The following is a 24,838-nucleotide window of genomic DNA, read 5'->3' as shown; positions in this document are numbered from 1 at the left end:
AGGCAGGAAAATTTCTGGACAAACTGTTCAGTCCCTTTACAAATATTAGATAATTATTCTGGCATTGCAACATGGTGTTATTTCTGAAGTTGCCGAGTAGCAATCTGCCAGGGCTCAGTTCAAATCATTAATTAACAAAATTCACACAGTCTTTAATTTTGGCAATAAAATATTCACAGTATCTCAATATTAAATAATTCAGCAAACATTTACTAAGCCTCTACCAGGAGAAAACAAAGCCCACGATCACAATAAGCCTATAATTAATAGATGGAATGAGATACAAAGGATTATATAGAATTGTGGAGTAACAATGTGTACAGAGTCCTCCTTAGTTAGTATTGAATGTATGTTTACTGATTTTCATAGTGTATTAAAGATTTCAAAATTAAATGCAATGAAAATTCAGAAAAAGAAGCCTGGGAAGAAACTCAGAAAGAAATTTCTAGTCTGGAAGAAATAAATATGTTTTGCTTTCGTTGTGTAAGTTAATCCAGAAGTTAAATTGGCATGATGAAATTTACTGTAGAAAAGATTTCCTCATTGGAAGTTCATCAGTATTGGTGTAATTCTGAGTAAAATGCTTATACTCATGGAAATGGGTCAATATTGCTAAGGATAAAGAGAATAGAAGAATGTACCTTCCCACTTTCAAAGGGACTCGGGAGGCACATCAGCTAAATGCAATAATCATGCTTTGCTTGGATGCTGACTAAAACAAAACAATTGTCAAATGACACTGTGGAAATGACTGAAGAAAACTGAAAAGAAGGTTACAGCCTATTAAGAGGTTATAATTGATTTGTTAGGTGTAATAATGGAATTGTGGTTATATTAGAGATAAAAACCAGATATTATATGAGAAGTACATTATGTAAAAGAATGGTATATTAAAGGATGACATAGATAATATGTCCAATACAGATAAAACAAGGCAAACAAAATGCTGATAATTGTCGAAGCTAAGTTATGGGTACAAAGAAATTCATTATATACTCTACTTTTTGAAGGATATATTTAAAATTTTTTCATAATAGAAAAATTTTAAATGTCCTGTACTCTGTAGGTAAAACATAGTCCCTGGATTATTATAAGCACTCAACATAAATTAGCTATTATATATTATCATTGTCGTTGTGTTATTATTATTACTGGTCTAAGAATTAGTGTAGTATGGTGGAAGAAAGCCTGAACTTTAGAGGGCTGAGTCCTAACTTTGCTATTAACTAACTACGTAATCTTGAGGAAATATTTTAACCTTTTGAGTTTTAGTCTGCTTATTTGTAAAATGTGGCCAATAAAAACATTTATCCCAAAGGCTTGCCATAGAACTAAATGAAGTAATTTTAAAAAGTATATTGGAAATTATAAAACATACAATTAGTACCATTTTTAATCCTTGCTCATAAGAAACTTGTCATTCAATTATAGATGAAATTTGTAAAAAAAAATCGTAACAACTTTAAAAGAAAAATGAATTAAATAGTGATAAAATACGATAGAAGTTCAGAGGAAAACAAGATTATTTATTTCTATTTTGGGGAGACTATAAGACAGGCTTCATAGAGGGAAAATAAAATCTGAGCTTTTGAAAACTGGCAGGATTTTCAGGGGCAAAAGTGAGGGGAAGAAGCATCGTACGAAGCAAACAATATGAGGAGTGGCTAGGGGAGCCCAGGGGCTTGGTGTACTCAAGGAGGGTGAGAAATTCTGATATGGAAGAAGTAGAACCATAAAAGGAGTTTGGAGTCAGCCAGTTTTGAGTGTTTCCCTATGAAAGAGATTTTATTTGCCAGGCAAGGGGGAATCACGTTGAACTTTTAGTAGGAAAACAAAATTAAAGAGATGCTTTCTAAGATTTACTTCACTGCTGACAGGTCAGAAAGTGCTGTGGAATTGGAAAGAATATCTAAAGAATCAGGACTGTAGAAACATGAAGCACGTGAGAGTCAGGGACAGAGAAGGCATCCTATATGACAATCAGCCAGAGCTACTTTTTATTTGAGAAGGAAGACATAATATATTAGAATTTTAGTAGAGGCAAAAAATAAGAACCATGGAATACAAGGAGAGCTTAAGTAATAAAAATTCATCAAAGTACTATTGGTAAAATGATACAAAGGACTGGCTTAAAAATGGAAAACAAAAACAAAAAAAAAACCAAGTTTGACAAATCCAGCAAATTATTGGACTATATTCCTGTATCAGTAATCATAAATTATTCATTGTGCCTCCTTAAATATAAATTTTGGTAACTTGCTTTGCAATTTGTCTAACATCAGAAACTAGGAGACATCACTATATGCAGATGGTTACTTTCATTTCTTAAAACAAAATATTATGTATTTTTAAAATAATTCTTACATAAGGGGGTAACTGAGCATTTTAGAACACCACATTACTAAAATATTTTTTCCTTTAAGTGTCTGATAAAATGTAGCTGCCTCTCAAAACTTAAGTATTCTTATTCAAAAACAGAAGTTTATTCAAAAGAAGTTTTTAAACAACAAAAAAATTGTGTGCCTAAAGGCTGAATCTATAAGCCAAAATATTCACAATAAATGTTTTGTATATCAAATAGAATATAGCTCCACAAAAGAAAATAAGATACAGGGAGAAAGGAAGCTTATTCTTGAGGAGAGCTGGGACAGAAAAAAGCATCACTAGCTTGAAAATAGCCATTTCTCTTTTCTCCCTGTCAGTAAAGATGAAGTGAATAGAAAGTCATGCTATACGATTTTTTTTTGTAAAGCCCGCATAAAACGCCTAATGGCATGAAAGGTACATGTCATGTTATAATCGCAGTAAGCAGAAGATAAAACATGTAGCGGCATCCTAAAGTGGTTCTACAGAATGCAGCATTGTATACTAAGGGGTCATCAGACATGCGTAATTTCAGGGCACCCTGTCCCTTTTGGCTGACAGGCAGCAATTCTGTTTCATTTACTGGAAAGTTGATGTGCAATGCCATAAAATCCCACATAGAAAATGAAAAGGATAAAAAAAAATCCCTTTTATTTCACTAAAAAAAGACGTGGCCGACTTTATTTTGCTATGATAAGCAATGTTTGTAGACCTGTTTTTGGCTTCTCAATAGTTATGAACTCTTGTCTAATTACCATAGATTCTTAGGAAAGATAGTACTATATGGAAAGAAAAGATGGGATCTGGCTTAATAAAGATGATAAACCTTGAGATATCTCAAAATCAACACTTATTCCCTTTAATTTCCTCATTGTCAAAGTTGCTCATCACAGAGTAATCTTTGAAAGCATCTCTATGTTTACAACTTCAGCTATAGAAAAGCTTCTCTCATGGACTTCAGCAGCCAGTTTCTAGTTTTGCAAACAGAAGGCTGGGTAGACTGTATCTATCCACAGAGGGTGTGTATTAATAGCATTCATTACAGTTTATTGTATAATTATACTAACCCACTGTTGGCTTCTTTGCTGATATTTAACCCCACAGCTTCAATTCTAATTACCTTGTTTTTGTTTTTGTTTTTGAGTAGTCATCATGTAATGTTTTAGAATGATAAAGAGTAAAGAAGGAGACTGATCAACTGCCACAAATGGTTTACTTAGTTTCAAATTAAATCATGTCATTAAAATGGGCATTTTCCCAGATGGTTGTCACTGCATTTGAATGAAAACACTGGTGACACTACCCATGAGAGCTGAGCACTGGTAACACCGGTGACGCTACCTGTGAGAGTTGAGCATTGGTAGTCCTTAACCTACCAGCTGTAGTTCCCCTTGCCTGTCTTTTTCTTTTTCCATTGTTCCGTTTCACAAGATGGAAATAAGGGTGAAGGTGAGAAGGTGCATAAGATATTAAGAGAGGTACTGAAATACCACTGATAAATGAAGCAGGGAGTTTTCAAAGGTACTGATGAAGGACCTGAGTTACTATGACTGCAAAGGTACACATTCCCAAAAAAGAAATATGTTAGATGACCAGGACTCAGAGGGAAGCACAAGGAAAGAGAACACCTAACTCCATCCAGTCCTTAGAAAAGCACATCCCCGTGGGGCACTTGCTGTGCACTTGACAACAGATATGACTCAGGGCTTTATTCTCTCTCGCACACACCAAATGGAAGTAGTCAAGAGTAACTGTCAGGGACCTAGAACACATTATGCTAAAGGAAATACACCAGACAAAGACAAATTGGAACTTAAAAAGAAAAAAACAAGTGAAACTCATAAAGACAGAACAGAAAGGGATTGCGAGGGTCTTGGTGGTGGGGGAAAAAGGGAAAGGTTGGTAAAAGGGTACAAGCTTTCACTTACAAGATGAGTAAGGTCCGAGGATCTAATAGATAACATGGTGACTATAGTTGATTTCAACACTGTATGGTATACCTGGAATTTGCTAAGACTGTGGAACTGAAATGTTCTCACCAAAAAGAGAGAAGAAAAGGTAAATATGTGGGGTGATGGATGTATTATTTAACTTGATGGGGGGATCCTTTCACAATGTATATGTATATAATATCATCACGTTATACCCTTTAAATATGTTACAATTTTTTTTGTTAATTATGCCTCAATAAAGCTGGGGAAAAAATAAAAGTCTAACCATAGACTCTTGCTCATATTTTAACATAGATGGTAGCTTTTGAAAATAAGTTGGAAAGGAAATGAAATTGGCTATAGTACTCCAAAAGTTCTATTTCGATTTTAACCAGCCACCTTAAGTCCAATTTTTACTTACTGACCTGGTAAATGGAAGCATGTAAAAAGTTGTATCTCATTTAATTAGCTAAATACTAATTAGCACTTAATTATTATTAGAAAAAATTAAATAATTAGTATTTCGCTGTTCTGTCCCAGCAATAATGCTGCCAGTCTCTGATCCCATCAGTGTATAATCATATCTAGTTGAACGGACCACTCAAGTATTTTCTCTCTTACGTGACACTCCCTAGATTCTATCTCATTCATTTGTTCCTTTACCAAAGAGTTGCAAATTTGCAGAATAAGAAATTTAGTCAGAAATTCTATCTTAGAACGTCCTGAAAATAATCCAAAAAAACCGTAATTTTAAATTCATACTACTCCTAAATCATTTTGGCTACTCGAAATTTATTCCAAGTACTCCTCTAAAATCCAGTAATCCATTCAGCAAGTACTTGTTGAATGTCTGTCGTATGCAAGGCATCAGGGACGAGGCAAGAATAACTAAGACTCTTGTCAAGCGACTCTTTCTTTTCAGCAGAGAGAAGTCAGGTGGATGCATAAGCCTAATAGAAGTCAATCTCTAAATGACCTGCTGTAAGAGTTCAGAGAATGGGGCCAAACCTTCAGGCTAAGTGTTTGGGAAGACTTTATTAAAGAAGCATATTATAGAATATTACAGCCAGAGGGACCTTAGAAAATACCCATTCCAATCCTATCATTTTACAGACAAGAAAATGAAAGGAAAGAAAAATAAAGCCCTTTAAGGAGGAAGAGCATCTACCCAATATCACATACAGAGTAGAAAAATCTGGACATTCAGAAAGTACACCTCTGAGTTGGGGGGGAGTGTGGTATAGCTCAGTGGCAGAGCGCCTTAGCAAGCACGAGGTCCTGGGTTCAATCCCCAGTACCTCCATTAAATATGTCAGTCAGTCAGTAACTAAATAAATAAATAAACAAACCTAATTATTCTCCGTCCCCCACCAAAAAAAAAAAAAAAAAAAAAAAGAAAGAAAGAAAAAGAAGGTATGTCTCTGGATGCCCAGTCCTCTGCTTTTCCATGATCCCACATCACCACTCTGAGATTGCAAGGATTTCAATAGGCAAAGACAAGGGAGAGAGAGAAGAGAGCATGTTGGTGGAGACTGAAGGCTGAACTACAACAGGACAGAAAATTGAGGGGAGAAAGGAGACATTAGGCTGCAAGCAGAGTGCAGTCAGACAACGGAGGACGTTCTCACTAGATGATTCTGTAGCAGAATTAACTTCTAAAATCTCAAAGTTCCTTCAACAGTGGTATTATTATATGCCACTGATGGTCTTAGAGGTTTACAATGAAAGAACAGAACAGCCTTCTGACACGAAAAAGGCTAGCTAAACGTAGCAAATTTGTAATGACTACAATCTCCATTTTTTTGGTTTGTTTGTTTTTTGGGGGGAGGGAGGTAATTAGGTTTTTATTTATTTATTTTTAGTGGAAGTACTGGGGATTGAACCCAGGACCTTGTGCATGCTAGGCACACACTCTACCCCTGAGCTATACCCTATCCTCTCCAATCTCCATTTTTCTATTTTTCTCTTTCTCCAAAGTGGAGGGTGACCGACTAGGGGTAAAATAAGGTAAGACACTGTGTTCTGCTGATGACAGATGGGGTTTGTGACAGTGTGGACTGATGGACGTCTGTGATATCCCTGCCTCCTGCCTCGCTCCTTCTGAGCATCTTTTGCACCCTCGACTCAGTGGTTCCTTAGCCAACTCTAGGCATCCTGGAAATGTGTGGGATCTCCCAGCCTCACCAGGTGCTGGTGTCCTCCCATGCACCTGTAGAGAGGCAGCTGCTCTTCGCTGCACCCAATATCTAGCCCTTTGCCCTCGTGTCTTTTTCTCCTCTTTGGGACTAGAAACAGGCTAGAGGTAGCATACTAGATTTCACACCCACATTTGTACAGCACTCTAGAGTAATTACAAAGCACTTTCATAGCCTCTTTTTAATTTATGGTAATGCAGAAGCAAGCCTCTGTTCCACCTCAGCCCTCACCCTGTATAGCTCTCTCCAACCCCTCAGAGGTTAGAATATTCTCCCCTTCTCTCTGATTACTGGCTAGGTTCTAACTTCAACCTTCCAACCTAGACAACTCTAGTGAGTCCCTGACTCTGTTATCAAACTGAGCTGTAAACCCTGCCTTTACCAGGAAGCTCCTACTGCATCCCACCCACGAAACCCCAAGGGTACCAGTATCTCAGTATCATCCAGGATATTTCAAAGCTGCTTGAACATCATAGCTTGACCTCCAGGAACTTCTTTTTGAAAGTCTGCTCCTCAGCAAAATTCTTTCTCAAGCCCCAGCTCTGTAGGTTCTTGTTCTACTCTCTTCACCATGTTGATCTGCTGCTGTTGAGAGGCCAAGAGAATCTGTGTCTAAGGCCATTCAGGAAACAGCAGAAGACCTGAAAAGGATGCTCTGATTACACTAGGGTTTAACTACTTATAAAAAGTTTGTGAAGTACTCTCGATATAGAGCCACTGTTTCTCAAAGTGAGATGAATCATCATTTTTCAGAGGCAGATGAGAACCTGACCTCCTGGGCTTCAATATCAAGAACTGAATGTTGGACTGTTAACTGATATCCATCCTCCCACTCTGGTACACAGACTCATCAGGAAAAATGATTTTTCAGGAAATAAAAGTAGGTAGGGCTTTCCAAATAGCTGGAAAAACAAACATGAATAAATTATTGCTTTCCTTTTAATTCTTGTTTAGCAAAAAGTGAAACAAAAGAATGATAAAGTCCTTTGTAACAACACAGTGACACACAGATTTAATTTTAACAGAGCACCTACTATGAGCCAGGCACAGTGTGAAGTGCTTTCTGCACATTATCTCATGTGATCCTTACATCAGCCCAAGAGAGTATATACTGTTTGTATTCCTGGATTAGATATCAGGAATCTGAGCCTTAGTAAGATTAGCAATTTGCCCGACGTCATAGCCATCTGTAGAAGAGTTACTAGTGGACCTCTACCCAGCTAACCTCCAAGCTTGTGTACTCAACCAGTAAACCACTCAATTGGCCCATTTTTATTTTTTAAAAAATCAAAATTTTGTAAGCTTGAAGGACTAAATAAAGAATATGTACTGTTTCGGTGGGGAGGGTGTAGCTCAAGTGGTAGAGCACATGTTCAGCATGCAAGAGGTTCGGGGTTCAATCCCCAGTACCTCCTCTAAAAGTAAATAAACTTGATTACCTACCCCCCTGACAAAATAAAATAATTAAATAATATAATAATAAATAAATAAAATATGTTTTAAAAAAGAATATATACTGTTTCTGTAAGTTAAAGGAAAGAAAAGAAGAAAAACAAACTTCTTCTGAAAGCTTGTTATCCTTAATTTAAGACTAATTAAAAAAACCAGAGGTGCTGTTCATTGTGAGTCTGATAATTCCATTAAGGAAAATTATCAGAAGCCTCTAGACATAAAATGTCCATCTATTCCCTCCATAAACATATTAAATATCTACCATGTAGTAGGCACTAAGCCAGGAACCGAGGATAGAGAGATGAGCAAGAGAACCATGGCCCCTGCCCTTGAGGAGCATACAGACAAGTTGGGAAGACAGTCTTTCTGCATGTAAACACAGTAACATATGATGAGTGTGATGAATGGGAGGTGGAAGGAAGTCACGCAGAAGCAGGGGAAACCTGACTCAACTAGGGGCAAGGAAGGACCGCCCTCAGGGTGTGGGAAGGGGACTGGGAGTGTAGAGAGAAGAGCACATGCCAAGGGCCAGAGTGGAGATAAGAAACTGAAGGAAGTTCAGGATGGCTCAAACTAACACCAAATGCAAGAAAGGAGGGAGCCAAGGTTTAGGATTGGAAAGGCTGGAAAGGCTGCAGGACACCATAAATCAACCTGAAGACTATACCTAAGGGCAATGGGGAGCCAATTTAAGCAGAAAAAGAGACAGTCAGATTTTAGTTTCACAAGTATCAATATGGTTGCAGAGCAGAGTAGATCCCAGTGGGAGTATGTTGGGGAGCAATTATATCAGGGAACTCTGGCTGTAATCCAAGTGACAGGTGATGGATGATGAGCCGGGCTGGGGTGACAGTCATGGGAAAGAGTAGATACTTACAAGGTAAAATGGACAGGAATTGATGGAGGACTGAATGGGGGTGGGGGTGATTTAAGCTCTGAGGTAATTCTAAAGTTTAGAAGGTAGAAGACCCACTCTCATTGTTTAATTCAACCAGTCATTTAGTTGGGAAAAGAATAATTTTTGAAAACTTATTCCAACAAGGAAAAGAAACTCACTGCTTTTAAACTGTTACTATCATTTTTTCATTAGTACCTGAGTTCCGGCCATAACTCACCTGGTTACCAACCAATAATAGGTGTTCTCCAAGAAGAAAGTCTTTAAGCATATCTTCCATCACTACCATGTGCTGGAGGAAAAATGACTAGAGGTTAATTATTTTTGCATAATCAAGGTAAAACAAGAAAGTTAACTATAAAGATATCTTCATGGAAAGTAAAACATCTATTATAATAGACAATATTCAATTGCATTATTTAAAAAAAGTAAAATCAATGCTTTGGTTATAAATAAGTTATATAACAAACTAGATCACTAATGTTGGAAACTTGAAATAGTCCATCTGAGCAAGACTCAGCCACTGACCAATATGTATTTCAAAAAGTTTTTATAATTGAATTCAAATACTTTTCAGCTATTGCACTATGTAGAGATGGCTTATAATTTAATATAATATTTAAATTACACTTGCTAATGTAAATACACAAAAGCTGTCTAAAATAACTAGAGATATCTATGGAACATTTTACACTGACTTCTTCTTAACATTACCTTCAAAGTATATATATATATATATGTATATGTATATATATATATATATCTTTAGAATTAAAAATACATTATTCACTTTCTATATTTTAAAATTCAAATCATGACAAAATAGAATAAAAGAACAAGATTAAAATTGTTCACAATAGCCACAGAGGAAATTACATTGCTCTTTTGCATCCTGGAAAAATAGGACAATCTTAAGTAGGTCACCAAGGCTCATCCGGGGGTTGAGAGGGAACTGTATCGCAGAACGATTAATACCCCTATTACTTTCTCTTGGTTTCTGCATCAAAACAAGAATGGTCTCATAAGCACTAAAGTTACTGAAGTTCTCTATTTATAAAAAAGGCAAATTAACCTTTTGCATCTTATATGTGCTGTAGGTATTTTTCTATTCGTCACTCATTTTTCTTTTTTTAACTTGGTTTGTAATTTTTTTTTGACACATAGAATATTTTCCTTTTACTTGTCATGTTAAGCGATACTTTCTTTCAGAGTTTCTTTCTTAGAAAAACTGAGTATGTTTTTTCCTTCCTTCAAGAATAGATGACTATTCCTTAATGTTTGCCTTGGTAGTTTTTATTTTTTAAAAATGCTTTCAGATAAACCATGGAACTAGAGTTTTAACAAGGCTTGAAATAGGGTTGAGCTATTTTGTTCATTCTGGATTACTCTGAAGAATAAAAAGAGACATTATTAATAATTATGCTGGGACAACAAAGACAAACAGGGACTATTTTAAGCAAACCAAGGTACATGGTTACCCTAATTAAAAGGGAGCCATAGAACATTCTTTTAATCTATGTTCTAGTGATAATGTAGTCTGCAGACCTCTTCCATCTAAATAAGATGAAAAATTGGTGCCAATGTCCAGACAACATTAGGTTCTTCCAGAAATACTAATACGCGTGAAGGATAGGTAGGAAAGTTCGAATGAGCACCTAGAGAGAAGGTTAAAAAGCAATGTAAGTGCTGAAGAATAACCAAACTATACTTGTCTTCTCTACCTTTTCTCATGTCCTCCTACTTCATGGCCTCAGTACAACTAACTAGATTATTCAAATCAACAAGCATTAGCTAATGCTAAGGTCACTGCCTACAGAACTCTTTCCTTAACCTCTTGGCCATTGGGTACCATAGACAATTTCTTAAAAGTCTCCTCTTCCAGTCATCTGTCTCTCCTGATTCCCTCCCACCTCTCTAAAAATTTCTCTCTGTGGTCTTTTGGGTTGTACCATCTTCTTTTTTGTAGCAATTCCTTAAATATTGATTTTCTAGCTTCTTCTGTTTTCTCTCACTGCCTTTCTTTCTTGCTTTCCTGAGGGTGGAAAGGGGTTACAGTATAGGGCAGAGCAGGTTATGCCTACTGACACTGAGGCACCCAGCTGACGGGCGAGGGTGGGCTATGTGCAGAGTTGGGGACCCACACACCAGTGCTTGATGTGCTACTTCTGACCCTGCTCTACCTAAATCCTCTCATCCATTCCATGGCTTCAACCACCAACTTTACACTCATTCTCAACAGCAAGTCTTTTCTCCTTGACTCTTGTCCCAGATTTCTGAGCAACTATTGAATTATACTTGGCTACTTCCCAGTCTCCTTGAACTCAGCACATCCAAAATCTGGCTCATTACTTTCTCTTCAACTTTATCCTGTATTTCTTATTCCAATGAATAGCATCACTCTTGACCACCTGACCCTACCATCATCATCATCTCCTGCCCATTTCAATTGGCCCTTATCAAAAGCCAGTAACACCAAGTTTAAGCTATTCAGCCACCTAAAAGTCAACTGTATCTATCCTTTCTTTGGTATGGCCCCAGCTTTCATCTAGGTTGTTATCATCTCTGGCCTAGATTTTTACCAGCCAATGTGGCGTCTCTATCTTCAGTCTCTCCTTGAGTCAATGTGTTCTCCACGTTACTGACAGTCACTTACTTCTCTGTCCACAATCATGTCACTTCTGTTTTTCTCTTCCAAATTCTTTAAATGACTCCCAATACCTTCGGAACAATGGTCACTCCTCACCTTTTTGATTTAGTCTTAGCCTTACTCTCCACCACTCTGCTACCATGTGTTCCAGTCACAGGCATGATGTAGAAGAATTTTCTCTTTACTCTTCTGTTTACTTTTCCAGCAGACATGGAGTGAGGAAAAATCTCTGACTTTCATCTAACACAAAGTTTCATTGACTCTAAATAGCCCTGCAGTGTGTCCTCTCCACTCTGTCCCCACTATCACTGCCTTTGTTCAGATCCTTCATAACGCTTGTATTGCAAGAGCCTCCTAACTATTGTCTCTCTGCCTTGGTTCCAACTGAAAGGCAACATTAAAGAACGAATGCAAAGTTAGCAAAAGTGGAAACGTGCTTAAAATCCTTCAATGGCTTCTTCACTTCTTCTGAATAGGTTCCAAATTCCTTAATTAGCAAGGCCCAGATAATCTGACCTTTTCTTAAATTATCAGTTGCATCTCTTGTCACTCTTCCATATTTGCAACCTCAGCTCTGCCCGTGACAATTAATTAGACATAGCTCCCTAAATGAGGCTACACACTCATGTAGCCAAGCCTCTGTAGAAGTGCTAGTGTCTTTGCCTGAGACTCTCCCTCAGCTTTGCCTAGTAAACTCATTTCCATGATCATTCCAACCTTGGACCATCACTTCATCAATGTTACATAGTAACCTGTGCGTACTTCCATCACCCTGTGTAATAATGACATGTACTTGCTTGCTTTTTCCCCTTGACAGATCCAGGCAACTTGGGTCCTGGAACTGTGTGTGTGTGTGTGTATTCTAATCTGTGTATCCTAATACCTTACAACAAGGCATGACACATGGTAGATGTTTAAAATTTTTTTTCAGATCTATCTCATTAGGCTTAAGAGGCTATTGATCTCTTTTCCTCAAAATTCTCCTCCTTACTACTGCAAGTGTAATATTCCTTAATGACAGATATAAAGAAATAATTTTCCTGATTATGATCATTCAAAATCTTTTTCCTTCTTTCATTAATCCACTCAACACATATTTACTCAATAGTTACTATGGGGCAGGCACTGTGTTACTTGCTAGAGATACAAAATTAAAATTTAGAAACAATTCAAGTCTTTACCATAGTGGTGCGGAAAACATGTTTTAAAAATCAATTACAACACAGTGTGGCAAGGGGGACCGCAGGGCATAGAACAAGATGGTACAGAAGCACATAAATACTCAAGTGGCACTGAAGACGACTGTTTCAGATGTGAAGAACAACATGAAAGGAAATAGTTACATATGCAACAAAAGCAAATTTAATCAAGCCACTGTTCCTAGAATTGGCACAGCTAAGATTTTTCATTAATGGTTAATTCATAGTGCTTTATGAAGAGAAGGTACGTTTGCAGACAGGCAACAGAAAATCCCCCAGGGCCACTCTGTGAAGTTCATAGCAGCCCTGCGGTCCTCAATGTCTATGTCACAAACACCATGGCAACAGACACAGTGTTCAAGGGCACAGTGGCCCTCCCTGCTAACTGAATTTCCTACATTCTTATATGCTGGAAAAACCAACTTTGGCAGTTTTTTGAATTGTCACTTATGACAGTTTCCTGATTCTTTTTTCTCTGTTCCTTTCCACTGCATAAACAGAACGTGACACCATAAATGCTTGGAAATATTATATTCTCCTTACAATCATGTTTTTGTCTTTGGCAAGCAAGATGCTTTGTTCCTGGTGTCTTGTAAGTAATCTTCTTTTCTGTTCATTTGTCCACTGCTTGTATAAGAGCATTAATGCTCTGGAAGAAAAATAAACCTGACATTGGTTAACGGCCCACAGAATGAAGAATAAAAAGCAAATCTAGGTTATGCCTTTTGCAAGGTCATAGATAATAATTATAGTTTGAAGAGATTTCAAAAACATTTAATCAAGATTTTTACTGAGAAAGAAGAATTTGCCTATATATCTTTTATTATTAATATAATATAGGGATGTAAATTATGGTATACACCATAATTATAGTTCAAATCTCTGAGCAACAAATAGGACTGGGAAATGGCAGACAGAAATTCTTTAATTTATTTTACTTTGATTCTCGAATTCCTTAATATAGTGAAAATGGTAAGTTCTTCTAACACAATTTGTAGATGTAGGATTATTTACATGCAGATTGGTATTAGAGAAAAATTTAAGTATGGCTTTTATTATAAAATAAGTACATAACCACTTGACAGAAAATCTGGAAAAGAAAAAAATCCTCTTATATGATGGGTAATTTTCTCTGGAAAAAATTCTTTAAAAATTCTTATGAAGTGAACGTCTATAATAAAGCCTTCTATGTACACACTTATGTGACCAAGCAGGACCCTCTGGAGACCTCCTGGAACAGACCCTCCCCCTACACTATGTCCTCTGCCTGCCTCTTGTCTGTAGAAAAACTTTAGTCTCCTAGGCTGCCCCAAGTTCCAAAGAGTACATTTAGTCAGAGAAGTGAGAAAATGCAGAAAGAAACGAGTCAAAACAAGACAAAATAATAATAGTGTAGCCCTTAAACATAGTCAAGGACCTTTAGTTCCTCCTCAAGGGCTATAGATAACATTCTGAGCTATGTCCTTTGAGCTGTTTTGCTGATACTGAAACCCCCACCAGCTGGAAGAAGTTAACTGTGTTGCCCACAAGCACAAAGACCCCAGGCTGGTTGGAACCAGGAGGTTGATAATGCTGACTTCCAATTACCTCACCACCAACCAATCAGAAGAATGTCCATGAGCTGAACACACACTATAACCCCTCTCCCTCACCCTGTTTCTAAAAATCTTTCCCTGAAAGCCTTTGGGGGGTTTGGGTTCAGCTACCTGAACTCCTTGCTTGGTGACCTGCAATAAATGCTGTATTTTCCTTCACCACAACCTGGTGTCAGTAGATTGGCTTTACTGCACGCAGGCAAGTGGATCCAAGTTTGGCTTGGTAACACTTATTTCTGTGTCTTAGTGGAAGTTCCATAATTATTGGTTTGTTTACAAGTGGGAAGCTATCTACCCTCCTTCCTTAAAAGAAAAATAAAGGAAAGAATAGAAAAATACTAGGAATTTTCAGGAAGAGGAAAGGATGGGAGGAAAAGAATGCACAGGACACATCCTTCTTTGAATTACTTAAATGATTTTTAACTAACAGGAATGCAAAAGAGAGGATGAGTATTAGTGCTATTTTCAAAAAATTTTTTATTTATTTCTTATTGTATTTTTTTGGCTGGGGGGGAGGTAATTAAGTTTATTTATATTTAGAGGAAGTAAGGAGGTACTGGGGATTGAACCCAGGACTTGTACATGCTAAGCATGTGCTCTACCACTTTGAGCTATACTCTTTCCCCACTACTTTGTTTTTAATTTGATAATACAGTCATTTTATTTACTTAGAGGAAATACATTTACTTATAGTTATGTGTGCATATACAATTTATTACTCTAATTATTGCAGCAACTCTTCCAATCCTCAAGTATCTTTGGGAAGAAAATGCCTTAATGAAAGATGCTTCAACATCTAATTCTGCATCATCTGAATTGAACTTAGCAAATGACAAACATAAACATCAGCTTCACTTGAACTGGAGTTAATTACCACAATGTAAGAGGTAATTTAACTACAAATGCAAACTGCTGATCTTACCTGGACGTTGTCATAGAACAGAACATCAGGCACTTTCATTTTCTCATGGGCATCATAGATCGGTGCACTAACAGCTCCAATTCTCAGAGACCCAGATGTCACTTCACCTAAACATTTCACACAGGACAGAGGATTACCTGTAGCACTGTCCTCCGAGAAGCCAAGTCCAGTCCGAACAGAACATAATACAGCATCATTAATATACTGTGGACTCATCAAGGAATTTTAATCTAACATCCGAAAGAAATAAGCTTGAGGGTGGTAATAAAACATCATAGCTCTACATTAAAAGCTAACAAGCTCTACAAAATGGCTTTGTCCCCTTTTTGCTTTATTGATTGATTGATTGATTGGTGGGGGGAAATAATTAGATACTGATTTATTTTTAGAGGAGGTACTAGGGATTGAACACAGGACCTCGTGCATGCTAAGCATGTGCTCTACTACTTAAGCTATATCCTCCTCCTCCCCTGTTTGCTTTAAATAGTTGATCTAGAACAGAATATGAGCTCCCTGAAGCCATTAGCCAATTTATTAGGAAACTAATAAATTTCTTGAAGTCAGGGAATATATCTCACATGTACTCCCTACAGTAAGGAGATACGCATGCTCACTATCTGACACATTCCAAGGCCAATAATAATAACATAATAGTAGTAGTCGTTGTAGTAATGGTGGTCACAACAGAAGCTATCATTTACTGATGACCTTCTATGTGCCAGACCTCAGCTTCAGCTCAGTGTTTTCTCATTAATTTCATGTAAACCTCTCAACAAGGAGACAAGAATTACGAGGAAGCTAAGAAGAACGTGCATAGTAATCTGCTTAAAATCACCCAGCTAGTATGGGTAGAGCTAAAAACAGAATTTAGTATATAGTCTGATGTGCTTTCTGCCACATGAACTCCAAATTACATTCCATCCTGTGGAAACACCCAAGCAAACAAACAGACAAATATATTGCCTTAAACAATTGACCCATCTTTTTTTCTAATCCTACTTCAAATAAGAAAATTGCCATTTTTGTGCTAAAGCACTTTGAAAGACAAGGGGAGAAAGCAACATTTACGTCTATGGAGTACTGTAAACAATTCTGAGCTAAAAATAACTAAATTGTCACACTGTTTAATCACTGCGGAGTGCTACACACTTGCTAAAGCACAGCAGAGCGGACCTCTCCTTCCAATAGATCTTTGCCATTTTCCTTCTACCCACAAGTTCTATAGGGAAGGAAAACCATGAGCTGCTGGGCTGAGAATTTGCTATTATTGACCACTTTGAGGTCTCTGAAATAGACCCAATATAAAACTGTAAAGGTAAAGACCAGGATTATGACAGTGAATTTACTACATCCTCGTGTGTTGAGATGACACACATGATTTCAGCTTCAAACAGCATCTGATACCATCTACAGTTTAGTTTATGGAACATATTTATTTAGGAGATTTAGGGCTTTAGGCTAATTTAATTCACTCAGCTAACGTCTATTGCTAAAATTTCAAGCTAGAAAGGAAAAATGCACTCAGAGAACAGTGATGTTCCCTGGGAAAAAGCTGGCTAGCTGTCTTCTAAGAAGTCTCATAGGATGGCATTATTTTGGGAAATTGGTCGCAGGCTCAAACCTGATTTTATCATTACAACTGAGGGCAAACCTAACCCTCAGGAAAACACTAAAGACACATATTTTGATCTATACGTAAATCCTGATATGTAAAACCAGAATTGCAATATATGACATTGCAATGAAAACGACGACTTTCCTATAGACTATATGAGACACTGATTGCCATATCAGCATATTATTTGGAGGGAGACTTTCATGAAAAGCCAAATCCTCATTAGAAGGTTGTTTGGTGAACCTCGGCCTCAGAACAAGGAGAAATGAATTGCATGAATTTTCCTTACAAGAGAGATGATTTTAAAGGTGAATGGGACCAGATGAGTCAAAAGTCTCCTCCTTAACCTAGGTTCCTTATCTCCTACACAAGGCTCAGATGGAAATGGCTAACACTGGCCTGTTACCAAGACTAAACAATCTATAGTTTGAATGATGCAGTCTTTCTTCAGATATGTTGAAGGATTCAATCAAGTAACATTATGACTCTCCCCAAGTCCCAGAGTTATTCTGTCTCTTTGTGTTGGCTCTGCATTATCTGTACCCAGATCCATCACAATGTTCAATTTATAATTTTACTCTAAAAATGTCATCTTATTCCCTTAATATCAAATTCTTGTTTTAGGGGAGCCCTAACTATTAAAAACATCTAGTACAAAGAGAGCCATAATAAGTTCCGTTTAGAGAGTGATCACAAATGGGATATTTTGATAAGTTAGGTGATTAACCTCAAAAAATAGAGACCCTTTCATTGTGCTCTAAATGAAGAATAGGGTGCTTTAATAGGAAGATCTAAATCTCCCCCAAACTCAAACTATACTTATGGTTATCCAGAAGAAAAATAGCACAAGAGACAGCACAGGTAAAAATGGAAGGAGTAAGAAGCCATGAAATGGTACTGTGAATATTATTTTAGTCCACATCAACCTAGAACAGTTTCCCAAACATGTCCTGCAGGACACTGATGGTCCTCAAAATGTAAATGTTGTGCAAAGAAAACAGAACTCTAGATCCTATGATGAAGTACATTTGGAATAAAAGGTAAAACAAAATTACACATTTATCTGCAGTAGGAATTCTTCGAGCCTTTAATATATTCATGTCAATTAGAGGACCTGTATCTGGTATGGACTGAAATAAAGGAAATACTCTAAGATTTAACTTGTAAGTGGGTTTCAAACTTCTTTATTTAAATAAAAGATTTATTTCTTCAACCCAATACATATAACAAAGTGAGGAGAAACCAAAAACATTTTAATTGAAATTAAAATAATAAATAATACAAATGTTTCATCATTATTATATCACTTAAGAAACAAACAAGTCAAATACTTACATTTGTAATCCTCTAATTCTGGTTCCAGGTTATTATCGGTACTTCTTTCTATTGCAGAATCTGCCAGATTTTTTTCTAACGCTGACCTTGCAAGACTTGGTAAAAACCTGGTGGGATGGGAAGGATGCACTGATCAAGTCATAGCTCTCTGTGATTCCTAAACACCTTTTGACACTTAGACAGACAGACACATAGATATTCTCACTCTTACTAATTACAACCAAATAAGGATGATCGGTCTTGATCTGTGAAATCTAAATAACAAAATATTTTAGAATAAATATAAACTTCAGTATGTGTGAAGATGAAGTAGATGTTTGCTGAATCTCTTTTAATAAGGAAAACTCGTATGTAATTAGCAGTATTCTTTTATATACAAGATTTTGCAGGACAAGAGTTAAAATAACTTGCTCTTTAAAATGGATTTAGTATACCTCATAAATCTTGTTTATCATTTAATTGACTTTTCAAATTTTCTTAAATAGATAAAACCACCAAACTTTAACCTGCTCCAAATTGGCAATCACAAAATCAAAGTAGTGGAGGTGGACTAATGAGGTTTTCTTTGTTTTCTAACACGAATTATTAGATGACTTTAAGATTATGCAGCGAGGTTTTCTCCTTCTATTTAAAAAATATACCTGCTTCTCTATTCTGTATGTATGTTGTCCAGACAGCAATCTGGTGAGTGACAGAGGTATTCCTCATTTACAGATAGATGATGTGAACATCATGGGCTTAGAATGTGAAAGCAGTTTCCCACCCACACAAAGTTCTATCTGGAACTTACGATCACAAGTGAGTCCGTAGACATGCTTTTTAATCCACAGTTGCTTGTGCTACATCACTATTAACTACTTCTATGTGCCATGATGTCCCAAATAAACACACTAAGGACACAGACTTCTAACCTAGGTTTTCCAGAGCTCTAAATCTTCGGTGGTGGTTCCCACAGCTTGAGCAGAAGCTCTAATAAATGAGATGTGGTGTGAGTAAGAAGGCAAAAGGATGAATGGGTAAAGAACTGTTGGATTTCCAGTTATTGTAACAATCCAAACCACACCTCTGAAGCCAACTCTCTCTCGCCTCCTGCCTCATTTTGGTTTTATATAATTCTAGGCCAGTAGCTCATCAGTTCAGCATCAAGTCATTTACTACTGTTCATCTCCGACCTTTCATCATAGTTCTAAGATTGTTGCCTTTTCAAAACCAAGCCCTCAGCTTATCTCTCAGACCCAATAACTGGGCTTTTATCTTGTTTCCTAAGCCCTTGTCTTGGCACCTTGCCCCACCTGCCTCTCACCACTATCTCACGAACTAGAGTCTGGCCTGGTTACATTAGGCCCTGCAGCTGCAACTCCATTACTTCCTGTCAAACCACCTTGATTGACAATGACCACTTTCAATCTTAGACGTTGTGTGCTATTCCCAGAACCCCCTGACATCTATATAGGTTGTCTGTCAACACATCCTCACATTGTTCCTGTATTGGAACTCTTCTAGATTGCCCTCCAAAGCCTGTAGAGGACAGCAAATAAGGCATGTGTGCCTCCCATTCAATGGCAGTGACAGGCATTGTTTGCAATATGGTACCCTTCCATGCTGAGCTGGAACATGCTTCAGAATTACTTTCAGCCTTACACTCAGACAGCACTACCAAATAATCAGAGGTAGCATGGAAGTTGAAATATATTTACCTCTAGAACCTACATTCTAAAAGATATTAGCCCACCTAACAGATGAGGAGAACGCAGCATATCAGGTGATATGAGGCCAGACCTTACTTTTTTCCCACATGTTAAGGGATGATTTAACTGCTTCCTTTCTCATTGTTCAGTGATATTTTCTAATTGTTTTTTTCTCTTCTTCTGTGGCCTTTGGTAAAAATAAATGGATAAGTGAAAAAATATCATTCTATACCACCTTCCTATAACCAAAGCAATCACATATCCTGTTAACAAAGTTTTCAAGTATATTTATCACTATTATGAGCGTTGTCATCTCTTAAAAATCATTATCTTCATTGACTACCAGCAAAAAGCAATTAGAAAGTCTAGTCTTGTTATAAGAAAGTCTCTACTCTTGGTTATAGCTGAAGAAAGATTCAATCACATTCTGGGAAACAGAAACAGAAGTAGTCACTGTAGGCAAACTCAAATAATTGTCTTTTTCACAGAAATGGGATAGGATCTAGAGATTAAGGAATAAAACAAGATTTTTTAGAATGGTAGCATAAGCTAGAAAAAGGAAAGGGGATGCCCTCAGATCACCACTTGGGAGGCTGGTAATAGTAGTAAGAGTGTGAGAAAAAGACTGAGGGGCTCAGTGGATATCAGGCAGCTGCTGATTTCTATTGAATATATAATTAATTTACACCTGATTTTAAATTTTATATTTATAAGTAGTATTGGAATATTTATGTTAACATGGCCCACCCTATTTATAAATTTAATTTGTCAATATTTGTGAGTTATTAAATTTCTCAGCAAGGTTTTGTTTGCTAATTGAGCCTTCTGAAATATTTAAAAGGAAACATATATATAAAATTTATTAATAAATTTCAAATGTTTAAAGATATTTAATTTAGCTAAGCTTTATAAGTGGGACCAAACTTTTTTTGGAGGCCCATAAAAGTATTTAAGGTCTGCTAGACTTTATAGAGTAAGCTGAGTAGCAGAAAAATCTAAATCTAGATTTTTGAAATTATAGCTTTAAAAAACTGAGTAGCAGTTTTTAAACCAAAGATAAATTGCTGAACAGACTTTCCTGCAAACAAAATCATTCTTCAGAAAAATGAAAAATTCACATCCACAAGAATCATTATAATAATTTAACATTGTGCATTAATTCTATCAGGCTTGTAGTTTTTAAAAATTAATTAGCTAGTAGTTTAAACAGTGGAAATTTTATATAAATATTATTCATTTTATGTGACATGGGAATTTTGAAAAATATTATGGATAAAATAAGTTTTTGGAGAATGGAAAATCTGCTCAATTACCTCAATGTCAAAGGCAGTTAATCTTCATTTCTGATTAAATACTTATAACTCTGCTTAAAATTTTTATGCCAAAGGATCATCATTCCAAGATTTTCCAAAACTAAATAATTTAATGGAGTGCAAAATACTTGAATGGAGTAAAACTCTTATTATAGTGATTCCTAATTAACTCTTCTATGATAAAGCGATTTTTGGAATAGAGAACACCCGGTATCTTCCTCACCTTCTAAATTTTCTTCCTTTTGGCCTCTTAGGTTTCCAACTACCTAGAAATTAATTATGCATCTAGTCCCAAGTCTTGATGTACATATTACAGGCTATGAGAGGGGTTTACGGAGCCATTCCCTCAAATGAAGAAATGTTCCAGTCTGAATTCAACTGGCATAAACAAATAAACGAAAAATATTTTAAAAATTAAATTAACAAGACTTTAACAAGCCAAGCTAACACTGAATAAATTTAATGTTTAACAAGTTTAGGCTAGAGAACTTCTTTTGATTTTGTCTGCTTAATAGACTTTATAAATAAAAATCATATTAATTTTTGTTTTAAAATTTTCTATGAAATTCAGTTTCTTTTCACTACTTCAATATGGAATGAGGTCACTTAAAAAAAAAAACTTTATGCACTGATTATTTTTTTTGTTCCTTCTTGTCATTGTGCTATCCTGAAGAGAAGGTTAGTAAAAAGGCTTTCTACTCTGTAGCCTTGCTAAAGTCAACATATGATGCATAAATAAGATAGCTATTTTACTATTTGCAAAGGGCTACGGGGTGGTAACAAAACAGAATTTTACTGTGCTCAGTTGACAACACTGGAGAAAACAGCTATTTGATTCAGTGAAATACGTGTATGAGCATGAAAAGATTTTTAGTTTTTAAATATTTTTAACCATGAACTATTTAAAGCATACAGAAAATTACAGAGACTATTAGGCATCTTATTCATCTCTCTCCATTCCTGGAGGTAACTCTTACCCTGAAATTGGTATATATCTTTCTTTTCCGTATTTTTATTTTGCTGTATATGTGAGTAAAAAATATATTGCATTTCTATTGTATTTAACATCTTCTATAAATGGCATCCTATACCAAATCTCCCCTTGCAAACTGTTTTTTTCACTTGATATTAATTTGTCAAGTTCCATACCTGTTGACACATGTAGATCTACTTCATTTTAACTGATGTATAGCACTTCATTATATGAATATGTCAATGTATATATTCATTCCCTAATGATGGACTGATAGGCTATTTCCAACTTTCATTCTTACAAACAACGATGTAATAAACAGTCTTCTACAGGCCTCCTTATTGCATACATATAAGTCTACCTTTAAGGTGATACCAAGAAGTAGAACTGTTAATTCATAGGGTATTAATATATTAAGGGACCAAGATACTGTGAGATCAACTCCAACCTGATGGCCATCCCAACAGCATTAATGAAATTCCATTTCCTTCTGCTCATGAAAAATGTTACTTTTTATAGGTAAAAATTGTACAAGTATAAAATGATAGCTGATTATTGTTTTAAATTTCATTTCCCTGATCAATAATAAAGTTGAGCATCTTTTCAAACGTTTGATGGTCATCTGAATTAACTTTTCTGTGAATATCTCTTAATCCTTTTCCCATTTAGGGGTGATGCTTTTAGCTCATTAATTTGGATACTTTATCATTCATGAATATCAATGCCTTTGTGATTATAAATCTTGTAAACATATCTTAGTTTGTGACTTATAACTTGTAGAGTGGTTTATAGTGTTTTTATTGTGTATCTTGATTTTATACTTTTGTATGGGACAGAGTAGATTTTTTTTATTTTTAACCATATATTGACAAGTCAAACCATTCCCATACTGATTTATAATGCTACCTCTAACATTTACTAAGTTCTCAGAAATATGTGGGTCTGTTTCAGGGCTCTGTAGTCTCTTCTAATAGCCTATTTATCTTTTCTTGCACCAATATCACACTTAAAATAAATCTAACTTTATAATGAATCATGATATCTGATAGAGAAAGTACAGCTCCTAAATCTTCCTCAAAATTTATTTAGCTATTATTGGCCTGTTATATTTCCATGCCAGTTTTAAGATCAGCTTGTCAAATTCACTATAACTGAGGGAGGCAGGGAACTAAGGACCCAAAACTCAGACTCATTAACTAGAGACTTTTTTAAAATCAAAAAGCCACCTTGAAGGAACAGAAAGATCTGATTAGTTATAATCTGTATGACCACATTGTGTAAGGGTCCCACTTGCTTGATCTAGCTTGACTACATTATTTTAGCCTGACTACAGTGTTTGAGGGTCCCTAGTTACTTAACTTTGTTTTCGTAGAGTGTTTGTTCCACAGAGCAGAACAAGCTGGATAACTGATAAATATATACATATATATACATACACATACACATATATAAATATATATACACATATATATATACACTTCATCAATTATATATTGTATTTACTATTAATTTGGGGAAAACAAGCAGCTTGATAATACTTAATCTTCCCTTCCATGAACATTGTATAGCTTCTCATTTATTTAAGCATTTTACAGCTTTCAATAAAGATTTATGCTTTTCTCCATAAAAGCCTTTTATGTCACTCATGTCACTCATTAGATTTATTCTTAAGTGCTCAAAGCTTTCTTCTATTATTTTGAATGGTAGTATTTTTTAAAATTAGATTTCCCCATTGACTGTTACTGGAATATAGAAATATCATTGATTTGGATGCATACGTAGTCTCACTGTACCCTATTTGTATATGTAGTTCATATGTAGTTTCTCTTGAATTTTTTATGTAGCCAATCACATAACCTTGGGATTAAAGTACAGAAAGCTGACATTCTTATTTTGTTCCTAACTCTAAATGTGCCAAGTATTTTACCATAAGAATGTTTTATATAAATTTTTAGTAGATATCCTTTATCAGATTAAAGAATTTCCCTTCTATTAATGGTTTACTAAGAATACTGTTTGCTTATTTTTGTTTTGATTTGTTTTTAAGTTTGCCTGTTGGGTTTTATCAAATCTTTTTTAGTAATTTATTGCAATGATTTTTTTTCACACTAATATGTTAATATGGTAAATTTTAAAAAAGAATATTGAACTTTGTTCACACTCGAGATAATTCCAAATTGCATATGATTTAAATATATATATATGTATAGTTACATTTGGTTTGTTAGTAGTTCATTTATGATTTTCATATCTATTCCAAGAATTTGATTTATAATTTTCCTTTCACACATTATTTTTGTCTGGCTTAGTTATCAAGATTTGCTGTGTTTTCATTGTTTGTCTCTTCTCTAGAATGCTTTGGGTATGATTATTGCCTTCATTCCAAAGTATTATTTTCCCTTAGGATCCAAAACAGTGTATATTGTTTAGCGTTGACTATTTACTTCTATTAACACATACCTATAACCAAGCTGTGACTAAGAAAACACTGGGTACATAATGAATTTATCACTCTGCACATATTTTCTTCAGTATTTGATCCTTAAAAATAGGGAACTGAAGCACTTTTTTCAAATTTTCATTTGGAAGTCTAATATTAATCTACTTAAAAAAGGAGAATCAATTTGATTACTTCTCATAATTATCAGTTATTCAAAGATTTACACTAAAGACAATGAAAACGAGCCTCATTTTAGCCTCATTTCACCAGACAG

The 24,838-nt window shown here is 35.7% G+C and overlaps 1 protein-coding gene across 1 annotated transcript in view; it reads right to left on the bottom strand.

Moving 5' to 3' along the window:
* Nucleotides 1–24,838, bottom strand: part of VWA8 (von Willebrand factor A domain containing 8) — a 295,349-nt gene that overhangs the window by 167,754 nt on the left and 102,757 nt on the right. Inside the window, exons 18-20 of the mRNA XM_072976319.1 lie at nt 18,151–18,257; nt 15,201–15,307; nt 9,058–9,129 (exon numbers count right to left, since the gene is read on the bottom strand). Of these exons, the coding sequence (XP_072832420.1) occupies nt 9,058–9,129; nt 15,201–15,307; nt 18,151–18,257 (286 nt within the window). The remainder of the gene's footprint in view (nt 1–9,057; nt 9,130–15,200; nt 15,308–18,150; nt 18,258–24,838) is intronic.

The sequence above is a fragment of the Vicugna pacos genome, chromosome 14, assembly GCF_048564905.1.
Source record: "Vicugna pacos chromosome 14, VicPac4, whole genome shotgun sequence".
In the NCBI taxonomy this organism is placed as follows: Eukaryota; Metazoa; Chordata; class Mammalia; order Artiodactyla; family Camelidae; genus Vicugna; species Vicugna pacos.
The sequence above is the reverse complement of the archived record's forward strand: the minus strand, read 5'-3'. Positions and strand labels throughout refer to the sequence as shown.